A 15,586-nucleotide genomic window follows, 5' to 3' on the forward strand; every position below is an offset into this window, starting at 1 on the left:
GGGCATCTCAGAGCTGCCCCCTAAAAAACTACCAGCCTCTGGTGGGTTCCCCGACTGGTACACACCAGCCTGCCCCCACGAGACATTTTTCTGGACCCCTAGGGTGGGAGCCTTCGCTCCCTGAGCCCAGAAACAAAGCCTTTTCTGGGCTGAGATGTTCACACCTCCCCCAGGCCAGGAAGTGCCATCTGTGACAGGGGAGCTTCAAAGGACTGGCAGCCTTTGTAATGTGACCCACAGCCTCTCATGCTAGCAGGAGCGGCCCCATTCTGTCTCTCCTCCCTTTCGGCAGGAAAAACTAGCCAGCCCAGAGATGTGCCCACCTCTGCCAACTCCATCCCTCAGGTGGGGGAGGAGAGGTGAAGCCCACTCTCCAGTGCTCACCATCTTGCAGATGGCAGGCACTCCCGAAGCAGGACTAGGGATTGTCCTCACTCCCCCACGTGGGGTGAGCACACCAACGGTGTAGTCACCCCAAGGTCAGTAGCCCATTGGCTACAGCCATCAAGACCCCCTAAAACGCCCCCTAAATACACTATTTAGGGGGCAGCCCTGAACCAAGAAGGCATATTCCCGCAACCTAAGAAAAAAGGACGAAAGAAGACGCCCAGCAGAGGAGACTGCAGAGAACAACTGACTTGGCCCCAGCCCTACCGGCCCGTCTGCAATTTCCAGAGATCCTGCGCCAAAAATAGTCTGGCCCTGCAGCTAGCTACCTCCAGAACCCCTGGGAGGACTGACTGCCTTCAACAAAGACCAGATCTCCTGTGAACAGCAGCCCTGTTAAAAAAAACCTCAGAAAACAGACTGAGCCTGCTGAGGACAAAGAAAAGAGACGCCTGGAGCTACCACTGCACCCGTCGCCTACGGCCTGAGTTTGAGTGGCCCACCGGTCCTGGTGAGGACCCCCAACGCTCCAAAGTCCAAGTTCACCGTGGGTTGACCCCTCCAAGACTCCCCAACTTCGCCTGCAGCCTCTGCACAGAGACTCCCCCCCCCCCCCCCCAACCAGAGTGGCCCGGTAAGGTGAAATCCGACCTCAAAAGACAAGACACCCCCGCATCCAGCCGCCCTGCGCCCTGGAGAAAAGAACCAGAGGTGCACCTACGTACCCGAGCCCTCCAACTTACCTGCCCAGCTGTTGGTTCCTCCTGGGAGCCTTCCTGGACCGCACCTGCAGCTGAAAACCAAAACCGAAAATCCCCATTGAAAACAGAGCACCTGACCTCAAAACCGCAACCTGCACCCGGCCGCCCTAGTGCCGCTGAGGGTGCCCCTTTGGTGCTAACCTGGTCCCCAACTTGCCCTGAGCTTAACCCTAGGAGCTTTGCTCCCTCAACCCCGTGGCTTGCTTGCCAGCAGCCACCAACCGGAGTCCCCCTATCCTCGACTGGATAATATTGGGCCTCAACACTCTGCACCCGGCCGCCCTAGTGCCACTGGGGGTGCAACAACATTGCCTCACTCACCCTGGAAGAACCCTGAGTCTTGTCCCAGAACCCTAACTTCGAAGACCGAATACTTACCTCAAAACTGAGGACCTGTGTTTCCTCATAGGATAACATAGAAACTTTTTGGGAGAAAAATTTCGAAGTGTCTACTTTTGAAAACTAGGAATATTCCTTAAAAATCGCACCAATAAACTAACTGAATGTTCTCAACTGTTTGCAGGAAAGGTCCCAGTGCTGAACCCAAGTGTCCAACACTGAGTAAGAAAAGTAAGTAAAAAGTAACGAATAGTTTACCGGTCAGTGTAATTTGCAGCTTGAAGACTTTCTGGATTCACTATGCCGTGCATTATTCCGCGGTCTAGTGGTTGGGACCGGAACCGTAGTATTTTTTCTCTTTTTTTCATGGCCCTCCGGAAGCTCCCACCTTTGGGCGCCATCTTCGGATTCTTTTTCACTTGTCTTGTGCTATTCTTGTTTTTCCTCTTCTTTTTTCAAAGTTTTTTTCCATTTTTAATCCCTTTCCTCCAGTCTCATCGTTCAGACGGAGGTGGGTTCGCTAGTGAATCCAGAAAGTCTTCAAGCTGCAAAACTACACCGACAGGTAAGAAACTATTCGTTTTGCAGCGTGAATCTTTCTAGATTCACTATGCTGTGCATAGACTTTGTAGCGGTTTGCTAGGTTTGTGGCAGCTGGGTGGAAGATGAGTTGGTTGTTGAATATATGTTGAAGCACTTTTTGAACTACTTGTGCCTCCTTGTTCATCTGTATATCCACGTAGTAGTGCTTAGTGAACGTGTGCACAGAAGCCCATGTTGCCGCTAGGCAAATTTCTTGGATGGGTGTGTTTGCCAGGAAAGCTATTGTTGCTCCCTTTTTTCTGGTAGAGTGAGCTTGTGCTGCTTCTTTTAGTTCTTGGCCTGCCTGCTGGTGGCAGAATTATATTGACTGTGCGATCAATCGTGTGATGGTGCTTTTTAGTTACCAGTCTTCCCAAGAAACTGCTTGCGAAAGACACAAAGAATTGCTTTGTTTTCCTACAATCTTTAGTCCTTTCAATGTAATGCATCACTGCTCTGCTAGCGTCCGGAGTGTGCAGTGCCCTCTCAGCACTTGTGGATGGTTTTTGGAAGAAACTTGGTATCTATTGTCTGGCCTATGTGGAACTTTGACACCACCTTTGGCATGAAATGTGGGTCTGTTTTCATTACCACCCTGTCATTGTGAAATTGGATGTAGGGATCTTGTAGTTTTAGCGCCTGCAATTCGCTCAACCTGCGTAGCTAGGTGATTGCCACCAGAAAGGCTGTCTTTATGGTGAGCATATGTAGAGAGGCCTTGTGAATAGGTTCGAAAGGTGCCTTCATAAGTTGCGTTAGAACTACATTGAGGTTCCATGCCTGCCAGCGGTGGCATCCTTTGGGGGGGGGGGGGGGGGAATTCATTTGGCCCCTGTGAGAAAGTGGGTTTCTGTTGCAGTAACCCCCCCCCCCCCCCTTTTTGCCTAATAGCTGATGCACTTTTCCTTGCTGTGCCCTGGGCTCCTGCCAATCAGGTGCCCAGGGCCTGTGTTCCTTCCCTAAAAAACAAACTCCCAATTGGCAAACCCTGGCCACATGTCAGCCCCTAGTAAATGGTATCCTAGGTACCCAGGGCCTTGTGACCAGGGAAGGCCTCTAAGGGCTGCAGCACTCATTGTGCCATCCTTAGAGGCCCTGTGCCCTTACACACACACACTGCCTTTGCAGGCTGAGTGTCTGGGTGCAGGACAAAACAAAGAGTCGACATGGCACACATCTCTGTGTGCCATGCCCATCACCTACACTGCCAAGGCATATGTCAGCCACCCCTCTGGCTGGGTGCCTTACTCCTATGGTGTGGGCACAGGAGCAGGAGCCCTGTGCCCCTACAGTACCCAGGTCCATTCCTGGGCACTGTAAGTACAGTGCTGCCATGTACGAGTACATGGTGCTGAGAGCTCGTCAAACACGAGCTCCACAGCACCATAATGGCAACACTGAAGACTGGGAAGTTTGGTATCAAACTTCTCAGCACATTAAACCCACACTGATGCCGGTGTGGGATTTAATGTACTAAGCACCCCAGAGGGCATCTTAGAGATGCCCCCTTACAGCTAACCTACAATCCACGTCTGCTCTGAGGCTGCCCAGGCTGCCACACAGCAGACACGTTGCTGGACCCCTGGGTGGGAGAGCTCCTGCTCTCCCGGGCCTGCAACAATGCACATCCTGGGTGAGGTGAGAAATCTCCTCCCCCAGGACGAGCAAAGGGAAGCTTCAAAGGCATGCCGCCATTTGGAGTTTCCCCAGGCCACTGCAACCCCCCACTCTGGCGGAAAGCTTGGCCGGAAACCCCATACAAGGACAGGGGATGTGCCAGCCTGCCCACCCCACCCCTCAGGTGGGGGAGGGGAGGTGAAGCACATCTCCGGGCTCTCGCCATCTTGAAGATGGGAGGCCCTACCCTATCAGGATTAGGCTACTGCCCCCCTCCCACAGGAGAGAGGCAGGATAGGGGATGTACCCACCCCAGGACAAGGACCCATTGGTCCCTGGCCTTCACCTACCTGTAACGCCCCTAAATTTAGTATTTAGGGGCACCCTGAACCTTCCTTCCTCAGATTCCAGATAGAAAACTACAAGAAGAGCAAGAAGAACAAGGACCTGCCCTGCAGCTGCGAAAAAGAGAAGACACCAACTGCTTTGGCTCCAGCCCTACCGCCCTGTCGACTCTCGAACCTGCAACAGCGCGGCATCTCTCGTGGCCAGCAACCTCACCAACCCCGGAGGACCTGGCTACCTCTTGGCTCTAAGCCCCTGGGACTCCATGAGTAGAGGCTCTACTCAAGAAACCTATTTTTAACCCCTGGTAGCAGCCCGGAACCGCGGACCCAACCCACTCTGCACCAGCCAAGCCTGGCCAGTGCTGGAGTGGACAAAGACCCTGAGGACGACCCCACGGCGACTGTGACCCCGAGTCCGGCACCCAAGGACCCCCCCTCGACATCCCGGAAGAACCCTGCAGCCTCAGAACAGAGTGCCACCCCAACCGCGATCAACAAGAGGGTAGGATTTCCGACGTCAAAAGGCACTCCTGCACCCGGCGCCCTGCGGCCCCCTGTGCCCAATCCCGGGGTACCCACCTAACCGACAACTACCCAACTTACCTCTCGAAGTGGTGGTGGCACCTGAAGCATCCTCGTCCCCGAGCTTGCAGCCTTTTTCCAAACCGGAACATTTCCATTGATTTCTATTGAGCGCCCGAAGGCTCAAAAGCACCCTGCACCCAGCCGCCCGAGTGGCCCTGGCAGTGCACTCTCTACACTAACTTACTTCCCCACTTGCCCTGAGTAAGTGACCAGGAGCCCAGCTCCCACAGCCGCGTGGCTTGCCAGACAGCAGCCACCAACCAAGGCCCCCCCTATCCCTCATAGGATAACATTGGGCCTAACTCTCTCTGCACCCGGCCGTCCTGAAACCGCTGAGGGTGAACCAACTGTACCTACCTGACACTGGGGGACCCCTGAGTCTATGCCCGGAATTTCAACTCTGCCAGTCGAGTACTTACCCTTAAACCGCTAACTTCATTTTCCTCATAGGGTAACATTGACTGGCTTTTTCTTCAAAAATCTTCTAAGTGTGAACTTTTCAAAACTGCAAATATTCACCAAAAATCAGCCAAGTGACAAAAACGAATTTACTCACCTGCTCCTAGGTGAGCTCCCAGTGCTGGATCTTGGTGCCCAGCCCTGACTCTGAAAAGTGTCCACAACTATACTTACCTCTAACTCATTTTTCTCCCATAGGAAACCATTGTCTGCTTTTCTGTGAAATTTCTTCTAAGTGTCTATTTTTGCAAATTTGAAATATTCTTTTAAAATCGTACCATTTCTGCAAACGAAATTACTTACCTGTTTCTGATAAGGACCCCAGTCCTGGGTCTAGGTACCCAGTCCTGGATTACTAAAGTAACGATAAAGTACTCTACCTGCAATTTGAATTTCTTGCCATAGAGATCGATTGAATGTTTTCTTTGAAATATTTTCTAAGTGCTAACTTTTGAAATAGCTAAATATTATTTAAAAATCATTACAGTTATTAAGTCGACTTTCATCACTTGATTCTGAATACTGACCCAGAGCTGCATCTAGGAGCCAGACCTGGAATTCCAAAAGTAATCTGAAATACAATTTATTACAAATAACCTGAATTTACCATTGAGCTCAATGCATTGTTATGTTTAGGAAATAGGATTGTTTATTGCAACCAACTGTAACTGTTTACAAAAATGTATTGCTTAAGACAAAAGTATTTATATTCAACCTCTCATTCTGAGAAAGTATATTTTTATCCCCTTTGTGGTTCTAAAAATAAAAACAAGCATATATTTTATATATATAAACCATTGGCCTAGAGTTCAGTTATTGAGTGTGTGAAACCATTTGCTGACTGAGTGTGTACAATAAATGCTTTACACTGTCCTCTGGTACTGCCTTACTGCTCGACCAAGCTACCACTTTTGAGAGTAAGGTCAGACCTAACTTTGACCTCTATCAGCCTCTGGGGGACTGTGGACTCTGTACACCCTGTATCTATTAGGGAACAGTATATACAGAGCCACTTTCTCACAGCCCCCTCAGGAATTTTTTTACCACCTGGGATGTAAAGAAACTTTTCCTGGTTTCTCCTCTTGTATAGGCTACTATTGCTGCTAGGTGAACTCCTAGCGAGGTGTAGCTTAGGTTACTCTTTAGCAAGTGTGTTAAGTATCTTAGCACTGTTGATTCCCTGGTGATACTCTTCTGGATGCACCATTTGGTGAACCTTTTCCATTTTGCTACATAACACTTGTGTGGTGGGTCTCCATGCCTCCCGCAGCACCGCCAGCGTGCTCTCTGGGAGCTTTAGGTGCGCGAAGTCTTCAGGAGCCAAGCTGTTAGGGTGAGGCTCTCTGGTTCTGGGTGGAGCACCCTTCCGTTTTGCATGGAGATCAGGTCTCTTTTTGGGAACTTGTGTGGTGGCCCCTGTGCCATTTCCACTATTTGTGAGAACCAGGACTGCCTGGCCCACTGTGGTGCTACCGGAATCGTCATGTTGCTGGTTCTGCACTTGCTGAGCGAGCACCTTGTGCATCAGCGGCATCGGGGGTGGGGGGGGAACGCGTAGGCAAATGTCTTCGACCAGTTATCCATAGGGCATTTCCTTGGGATTGCTGACCTGGATGCGAAGTATTGGCATTTTGCATTCTGGTGTGTTGCAAACAGGTCTATTTGTGGGGTCCCCCACTTCTTGAATAGCTTTTGCGTTTCCTGTGGATTGGGCTCCCACTCGTGGGATGCTGATGTCTGCCTGCTGAGTGTCTGCTTCCACATTGTCCTTCCCTGGTAGATGTATCGCCAGGAGGTCTATTTGTAGTGGGATGGTCCATCTCCATATCTCCTGCGCTAGCCTTGATAGCGCCGCTGATTGTGTCCCTGCTTGTTGATGTAGAACATCGTTGTGCTGTTGTCTGTTTGCATTAACACCCTTTGCCCGTACAGCTGTTTCTGGAAGGCTTTTAGGGCAAGGAACACTGTCTTTAGTTCTAGGTAGTTGATGTGTTTGATGGCATCTGTTTGTGTCCACAAACCCCTTACTTTGAGCCGGTTCTTGTGCGCTCCCCACCCCATTTGGGATGCGTCTGTTGCGATGGTCACTGTTGGAGGTGTAAATGGCTTCCCCTCTATGTTCTTTGTTCCACCACCGCCATCTCCTCTTGCACTGCGTGCGTTACAACCACTAGATCTTCCCAACTCCCTGTTGCCTGTGACCATTGTTGTTGGAGCCATTCCTGGAATGGTCTCATGTGGAGTCGAATATTTGGGACTAGGTGTATGCAGGACGCCATAATCCCCATGAGCTTGCTCACTGTCAGAGCTTGCCCCTTCCGGTATTGACGGGTCTCCTTTAGCAGGGCAAAGGTTCTCTTCTCGCTGGAGAACACCCTGCCCTGAATGGTGTTGATCTGTGCGCCCAGAAAGATCTTCACCTGTTCTGGTTCTATCGAGGACTTTCCCCAATGTATCAAAAACCCTAGTTGTCAGCGTGTGTGTGACCCGCTGAGCATGTAGTTTGCATTGGTTGTAGGAGTTAGTCTTTACCGGCCAGTCGCGAGGTAGGGATATACATGTATTCCCTGCCTCCGTAGGTGTGCCGCTATCACGGATTTCAGTCCAAAAGCTAGGGTCGTGAACTGGTACTGCGCTTTGTTGATGCCAAACCTCAGTAGATGCTTGTGTTTTTGGTTCATGGGAATGTGTAGGTAGGCATCCTTGAAGTCTATAGTGGACATAAAATCCCTGTTCCTTATTTGTGGTATAACTTCCTGTAGGGACGTCATTTTGAATTTTTTGCGTTTTTATGCATCGGTTTAAAAAACCGTAGGTCTAGGATGGGTCTTAACGTTTCGTCCACTTTTGGTACGAGGAAGTAGTTAGAGTACACTCCCTTGTGTCTTTCCTTGTACGGCACTGTTTCTATCGCCTCCTTGTGGAGGAGTTCTTGTGCCTCCTGCAGGAGGAGCGAGTGGTCTCTTGTGGAGCGCGTTTTGTTGGTTGGCCGCCTGTTTGGTGGCGTTTTTTCCAGTTCTATACAATAGCCGAACTGTATGATGTTGAGTATCCATTTGTCCGTTATCTTCTTCCACTCCTGGAAGAAGTGTTTAAGTCTGCCTCCTACCGGTGTTACATGTTCGATGACTTCTCCTTTGTGTGTGTCTAATTTCTTTTTGAGTCTTTTGTTGTGCCGTCCCACTAGAGATGGTGTCTGGGTGGGCACGTTTGGACCAGCGGAGTCACTAAGAGGCGGGTTGCTGTCCACCTCTACTAGTTTGTCCTCGTCCGTTCGATCGCCCCCAAAAGGCCTGACCCCTCGGTTGGTACTGCCAGCTTTGCTGTTGCTGACCCTGCTGCTGCGCCTGGTTGTTTCCTTGATAAGTTTGCTGGAGAGACCTCGCTGGGACGGGTGGGCCACATGAACGGATGCAGTGGTGGTTTCAGGCGTCTGGTTTCTTTTTCCTCAGCAGGCTCAGAGTCTTTGTTTGGTGTTTCTTTTGAACAGAGCTGCTGTTCACAGGAGATCCGCTCTTTGTTGAAGGAAGTCAGTCCTCCCCGGGGTTCTGGAGGTCGCTAGTTGCAGGACAAAACTATTTTTGGTGCAGGATCTCCGGAAACTGCCTGTCTTCCCGCCGAAAAGGAGGGGAGACAGGAAGGGGGCCTGCACCTGATCGCAGGAGAGGCAAGGAGTCGCGTTACAAAGGCTGTCAGGCCTTTGAACCTCCCCTGCCACAGATTGCTCTTCCTGGCCTGGGGGAGGTGGGAACACCTCTGTGCAGGAAAGGCTTTGTTTCTGGGCTCAGGGAGCGAAGGCTCCCACCCTAGGGGTCCAGAAACATGTATCGTGGTGGCAGGCTGGTGTACACCAGTCAGGGAACCCACCAGAGGCAGGTCGTTTTTCAGGGGGCATCTCTAAGATGTCCTCTGTGTGCATTTTTCATTAAATCTCACACTGGCATCAGTGTTTGTTTAATGTGTTGAGAAGTTTGATACCAAACTTCTCAGTTTTCAGTGTAGCCTTTATGGTGCTGTGGAGTCCATAATGACAAGCTCCCAGCACCATATACTCTTAATGGCAGCACTGCACTCAAACTGTCTAAGAATGGACTTAGACACTGTAGGGGTACAGGGCTCATGCACCTGTACTCTCAGCACTGGTATAGAGCACCCAGCTAGAGGGGTGACTGATCTATGCCAGGGCAGTGGGTTGTAGGCATGGCACACAGGGATGAGTGGGTTAGACTCTTCACTTTGTTCTGCACCATGACATGCAGCCTGCAAAGGCAGTGTGAGAGTGTAAAGGTACAGGACCTCTAAGGGGGGCACAATAATTGCTGCAGCACTTAGAGGCCTTCCCTGGTCACAGTGCTCTGGGTACCTGTGGTACCATTTACCAGAGGCCGACCTGTGGCCAGACATGCCAATTGGGTTTTGTTTTCAATGCAGTTTTAGGGTAAGAACATAGGCCCTGGGTACCAGATAGGCAGCAGCCCAGGGCACAGGCAAAGCACATCAGCAGTTCAGGAAAGAGTGGGAGCTACCATGCAGAAAGAGGGCACTTTCTCACATACCATTTATAAGGGACTTGCATGTGTCCCAGAGTTGTGCATATTTGTGGAACCAAAGGTACAGTTTGGGGAAAGAACAGGCGCTGGGGCCTGGTTAGCAGGGACCCATTGCGCGCACACAGTTAAGCTGGCATCAGGCAAAAAAGTTAAGAGGTAGCCATGCAAAAAGGGACTCTTTCCTATACGCATCATAGAAAGTAAAATAATGCAGTTGCGATCACAGGATCGAACTTCCAAATTAGTGAAAGTTATCAGGCTTGGTGTGAGTTTTTGTGCTGGAGCTGGAAGCACCATGCTAAAAGGCAGGTCTGATCTCAGGTGAAGGTATAGTGGCGTGGTCAGTGCTTGATGAGAATACAGGACTCAGACAGGCTGCCACCTCTGATCCTTTGGGAACCAAAGCACAGAGTGATCTAAGGGGTACCGAAGATGGCAGCTGCAGCCTCCTTACAAAGCAGCATGTCTGACTGTACGCTGAGGGAGAACATGGTCAAGTAGAAGAGCTTTTTGGAGTTTGCACCGTAAGGGGCTACGAGGCTTAGAGGTACCTGGAGCGTCGCATGACTCCGTGATGGGAGCGGCAGCACCATGGAAAACGGATTTCTGCTGTACTTTAACTTTTGGATCTCGATGCAGAGCAATCTCTGGCTAGGTCCTGGGAGTGGGAAGGCAAATGCGTCCTCGACTGGGACCATTGCTACGGCTTTCTTTGACTATCACAAGCTTTAAACCTGCTGTTTGGGATCCCATATCTGGACACTGCAGTAATTTTGCTGGAAAGATTTCTTCCTAATAGAAAGTTCTGCTCGCTTCGGATCCATCTGAAGACGCGGAAAGAAAGGAACAGTCAGGGCAAAGGTGGCGGTTTTATAGTGGTCCAATGTCACATCTGGCACCTGGGGATAGTCACAAAGTGAGAAATCTGCAGTGAGGAGTGTCTATAAGAACTGCCCAGAATTATAGACTTTTAACCATATCAAAAGGCTATCTCACTCTTAGGGGAAAAGGGAGAAATGTTATCAGCCAACTTATCAGATTTAATTGATTTGTGACTTTAACAGTTAAAGCACAACATGACATCATTACCACTGCAATGTTCAATTATATTCATCTGAAAAAAAGTCTTGATTCTGTGATTCCAGGACCCCCGACTGGAGCTCCGCCCATTCACTATGGCATTTCTAAAGGCTGAAAGTAAATGGTTGCTATACATTACTTTGAAAATACATTAGATTACATCCTGATACACTAGCTCTTACATATTTAGATTGGGACCTTGTAAGTGCAATGAATTTGTAGAACTATCCATCTTGTGAATACAGAAATTAACGCGTAATAAATCATATGCTTAAGGGGGTGTTTTAGGAATTTTTGGGGGCCAACTTGTCAGATGTGAACCCCAATAAAGATGGTCTCATGGTTTAAAGGATTTCCTCTTTATTTAAAACTTGTGGAATGATTTACTTATAAAAGGTCAGTACAATATGTGGTACCCATTTCCTCAAGTCATATGATCCTATTATCTTTGGCCTGGATTATAATACTGAAATCTCAGCTCAAAATCTGTCGCCCTTTTCTAACTAGGGAATTGTTTTTGACTTTAAACACCCGCTCATTAGAGTAAACCGCCTTTTGTCACGCTTCTAATTAGGGTTTGGATATTTTTTATGTGTAATAAATGAGTATAATACGTTTGTTCCCATGTAAATGCCTAATAAAAGAAAAGTCACCACGGATGGTTACAAATGTGAAACCTTGACTGCATGTCCCTTTTCTAGAGGGAAAATGTTATCACCGGTCAAAAATAAAAATATGTTTTAGCAGGTGCTGATCAAGTTTAGAACACTTCAACCCAACAATATGTTGCCCATCTAGCTAGTGGTTATATACAAGATACACTGTACACAAAGATATATCAAGTGTTGCTTGATTAAACAATGGACTATCAATGTAAAATGGTAAACGTGCTCCTATCAGAAAACATCACCATTTAAAGACCAAATGAGGTTGTTTTGGCTATAAAGTATGGGGCTGACTAGACAAGGCTCTTCCACCCATCCCTGTCTGAAAACAGCCAAAGCAATGAACAGTGCGTTGTGTAGATTTAACCTTTCCATTGTGAGTCAAAAAACACTTACATCTGTCGTTTAATGTAGTCTTTTAGAAGCTCTTGATCCACACTGTATAGTTCAGAGCTGCTCACATTGTCGTAATAATATGTGATATTACTAGCATACTTTCCACTGCGTGATCCATCCGAACTGTCAAACTTTCGATATGCATACTGGTAGTCAAAGTGTGCTGTAAAAAAAAATATATATATTATGAACTACTTGGTTGGTCTATGTTAATCGATAGAGTACCCAAATGAAATATATCAAAAGTACCACATTTGGTTAACGCTAAAATTAATCTTATAGGGCAATGGCTTCCATACTAATAAAGGTAAAGTTACTTACTTGTAATCTTAGTTTTGTACTGTAATTATTTTTGCTGATATCAAACATTAGAACATGCCACGCCATGTACATGGACCACATACAGATTAACTGTAAGGCACAAAACGTGCCATCAGTTACACAGAAAACATCACAGCCGATCCAGCTTGAACTCTACACATGCCTTGTAGCCCTTGATGTTGTGGTCTCTCAGCAGGCAAAGGTTGCACAGCTGGTGGATGTAACTGCGTTAACTTGTGGTGGCACTCCTGGCAGAACCTAAAGGGCGGGTTATCCTTCTCACCCAAGAGCAGGATGCCCCTTAGATGCGCATTCTCCAACCTCTGCCTGTCTGCCCAGGTGCCCCACCTACTTCAGTGTTTCTTGGTGGATCCCTAGGTGAATATCATCATTCTGCTACAATGGTGTTTTGAGTGAAACTTCAACATTTCTTCGACAAAACGGCAGAAAATAATCTGACGATTGCAAGCATGAACAGGGGGGGTTCTGGGTAGGCATCTGACATCCAGAAAAGATGGAACAGGCACCAAATGCCAACAGTCTATGCCCAACAAGAAAAACAAAACAAACAAGAGACAAGAAACGACAGTGTTCAGGACCCAACGATTAGACTGCAGAACAATCCAGAAAGATTCACCCAGCAACAAGTCTACCTGCTGCACTAACAGATGAAAAATATGCTAAATTCAGGAAAAAGCATAACAGAGGCATTAAGGTACAAGGAGAATCCAGCAACCTTGCCTATTAATTCAAGCATTGAAATGCCAGTTTCTGGAGACCAACAGTTCTTCAAAGTAACTCATACTCCTCTCCAATAAAAAAAATATTCATGATACCAGATTTAAATCTGGGAGGAGGGAGCAGTGGCAGTTGGTGATCTTTGAAAGTGATGTGGCTGGAGTTCATTTTCAAAACTTGCCTCACTCACATCCTCTCACTGTTACTCACACAAACATACTCCTACTCACTGCTTCTCAATTTAACTTACTGAAACGCACAGACTCTGGTGCACCTACTGCACCATTGATAGGTACACACACTTGCGCTCCCTCACAACCTCAAATCAATTACTCGTTTTAACACTCCTTCGCTCACTCCCTTGTTCTCACTTTCACTGATTCATACACTCAAACTCGGATTCTCACTTTCACTCACTGACACTTTCATTCAATACCAATTACTACTACAAACACATGCACAAAGAAATCACTTTTTTTGCTAAATTTTCTTACTTAGCTGGCAACCCGGAAAACCCAATGCAAGCAACGAGGACGTAATCTGGTGCTTGGCACTGGCATCAGCAAGACATGATTCCCACCAAGGAGTCAAATGAAGAAGCAAGGGCAGGCTTGAAATGGGAAAGACCCACCTTAATCCCTCTCTGAGCTTGAAAGCACTGGAAGCACACCTGTGCCCCTTTTTGCATTCTTACCCCCTGTTTTGCCTGATACCCGATGCTAGCTTGACTGAGTGTGCCCCAGATCCCTGCCAGTCAGTTTTCTAGGGTCTGTGTTCTTTCCCGAAACTGTACCTTTCTTTCCACAATTGCCATACCTCTGGGCCACATGCAAGTCCTAGTGACCAGAGAGGACCTCTAAGAGCTGCAGCAGGAATTATGCCACCCTCCGACTACTCACCTGAACACCCATTGTAGTAAGCTGGCTCTGTATATACTATACCAAAGTGAGGTATAGTGTGCACGTAGTCCAGTGGAACCCCAAAGGTAGGCAGAGGTAGAAGTAGATAGCACCTTACTCTTTATTTGTGGTAGTGTGGGCGAGCAGTAAGGCTTTATCAGAGGGTAGTGTTAAGCATTTGTTGTACACACACAATCAGCAAATGATTGTCACACACTCAAAGACTGAACTCAGACCAATTTTGTTAGTATAAAAATGTTTACTTTTATTCATTTCCTACAACTAAGCAAGCCTGGCACAGGTAGGTATTAGATCATTTGAAAGGCAGGTTGAACAATACAAGCAAGCTGAATAAAAATTACTGTTACAGGTTTGTAAATGCTTTCAATACAGTGGCAATTACTGTTAGATTACTTTGAATTACTTTGCAGATAACTTTCCGGATTACTTTTTCTACTCAGTGTGATACACCTAGATATCACACTGGGACATTTCCTAGAGAAAAGTTAAGAACCAAGTTACTTGCCTTCGGTAACGATATATCTGTAAGAAACATTAGTTAGATTCCGTACCTTAGAATATCCCCAGGCGTCAGACTGGATCCGGAAAGATTTTGTGTCATCAATACCCTTGCGCGTCGCTAGGCGTCGACTGCGGCTCCGCGTCAGTCGTCAGCGTCGTGATCGCCGGGATGACGTCTGAGTACTTAGACGCTGCCCTCGCGCGCAGTCAGTTCTTGTACATAGCTTTCCGTGCCAGGAACACAGAGCCATGCAAGAAACCAACACTGGTGCCATGAATCTAGGGCCCTGAAAGTGATTACCTTAACCCTAGATATCAGTTCGCAGAACAGGGAGGATGGGTGGGGCGGTAAGGAATCTAACTAATGTTTCTTACAGATAGATCATTACTGAAGGTAAGTAACTTGTTCATCTGAAAGAAACACGTTACTTAGATTCCTTACCTTAGAATAGATACCCCAGCAATACCAACACCGGTGGTGGGTCTGCGAACCAAGATCACACCAGGAAGTCCTGGAGAACGGAACAGCTAAAGAAGCAGTCTCTCCGGACTTGGTTGTCCAGGCAGTAATGCTTAGCAAACGTGTGCAGCGAGGCCCACGTTGCTGCCTGACAAATGTCCTGGAGAGGGACTCCCCGTCCCAGGGCAATAGTAGCCGCTGTGGCCCGAGTGGACTGGGCCCTCAGCCCCACAGGAGGTTCCTTCTTAGCCAAGGAATAACAGGTCTTAATGCACAAAACGACCCATCAAGAGATGGTCCGCTGTGCACCGCCCGCCCCTTCTTAGCGCCCACGTAGCCAACGAAGAGTTGGTCGTCCACCCGGAACTGTTTTGTGCGGTCCAGAGAGGAGAGCGCACGTTTTGGGTCCAGACGGTGGAGCTTCTCTTCCTCTTTCGAGGGATGCGGAAGCGGTAAGAAGGTGGGCAATGTAACAGACTGGCCGATGTGAAAGGCAGTTACTACCTTAGGGAGAAAGGAAGGACGAGTCCTTAGAACAACCTTGTCCGGATAGACAGAGAGGAAAGGAGGTTTAGAAGAAAGAGCCTGGAGCTCACTCACTCTTCTGGCAGAGGTGATGGCAACCAGGAAAGCAATCTTAAGAGTCAGAAGACGAAGAGGACAACTATGAAGTGGCTCAAAAGGAGCGCACATCAGATAGGCTAACACCAGATTTAAGTCCCACTGAGGCATTACGAAAGGGACAGGAGGAAACCTGTCAGTAATGCCCTTAAAGAATCTAGCAACAGGGGACTTGTAAAGAGAAGGCTGATCAAGAAGCCGCAGGAATGCAGAAACAGCTGAAAGATATCCCTTGCGCGAGCCCAGAGCAGAGCCCT

The 15,586-nt window shown here is 48.2% G+C and overlaps 1 protein-coding gene across 4 annotated transcripts in view; it reads right to left on the reverse strand.

Annotated features, from left to right (window-relative positions):
- LARP1 (La ribonucleoprotein 1, translational regulator) overlaps positions 1–15,586 on the reverse strand; it is a 938,019-nt gene that overhangs the window by 458,192 nt on the left and 464,241 nt on the right. For all 4 annotated transcript variants that reach the window (XM_085617634.1, XM_085617633.1, XM_085617636.1 and 1 more), the window contains exon 7: positions 11,769–11,931. In XM_085617634.1, the coding sequence (XP_085473760.1) occupies positions 11,769–11,931 (163 nt within the window). The remainder of the gene's footprint in view (positions 1–11,768; positions 11,932–15,586) is intronic.

The sequence above is a fragment of the Triturus cristatus genome, chromosome 7, assembly GCF_964204655.1.
Source record: "Triturus cristatus chromosome 7, aTriCri1.1, whole genome shotgun sequence".
NCBI lineage: Eukaryota > Metazoa > Chordata > Amphibia > Caudata > Salamandridae > Triturus > Triturus cristatus.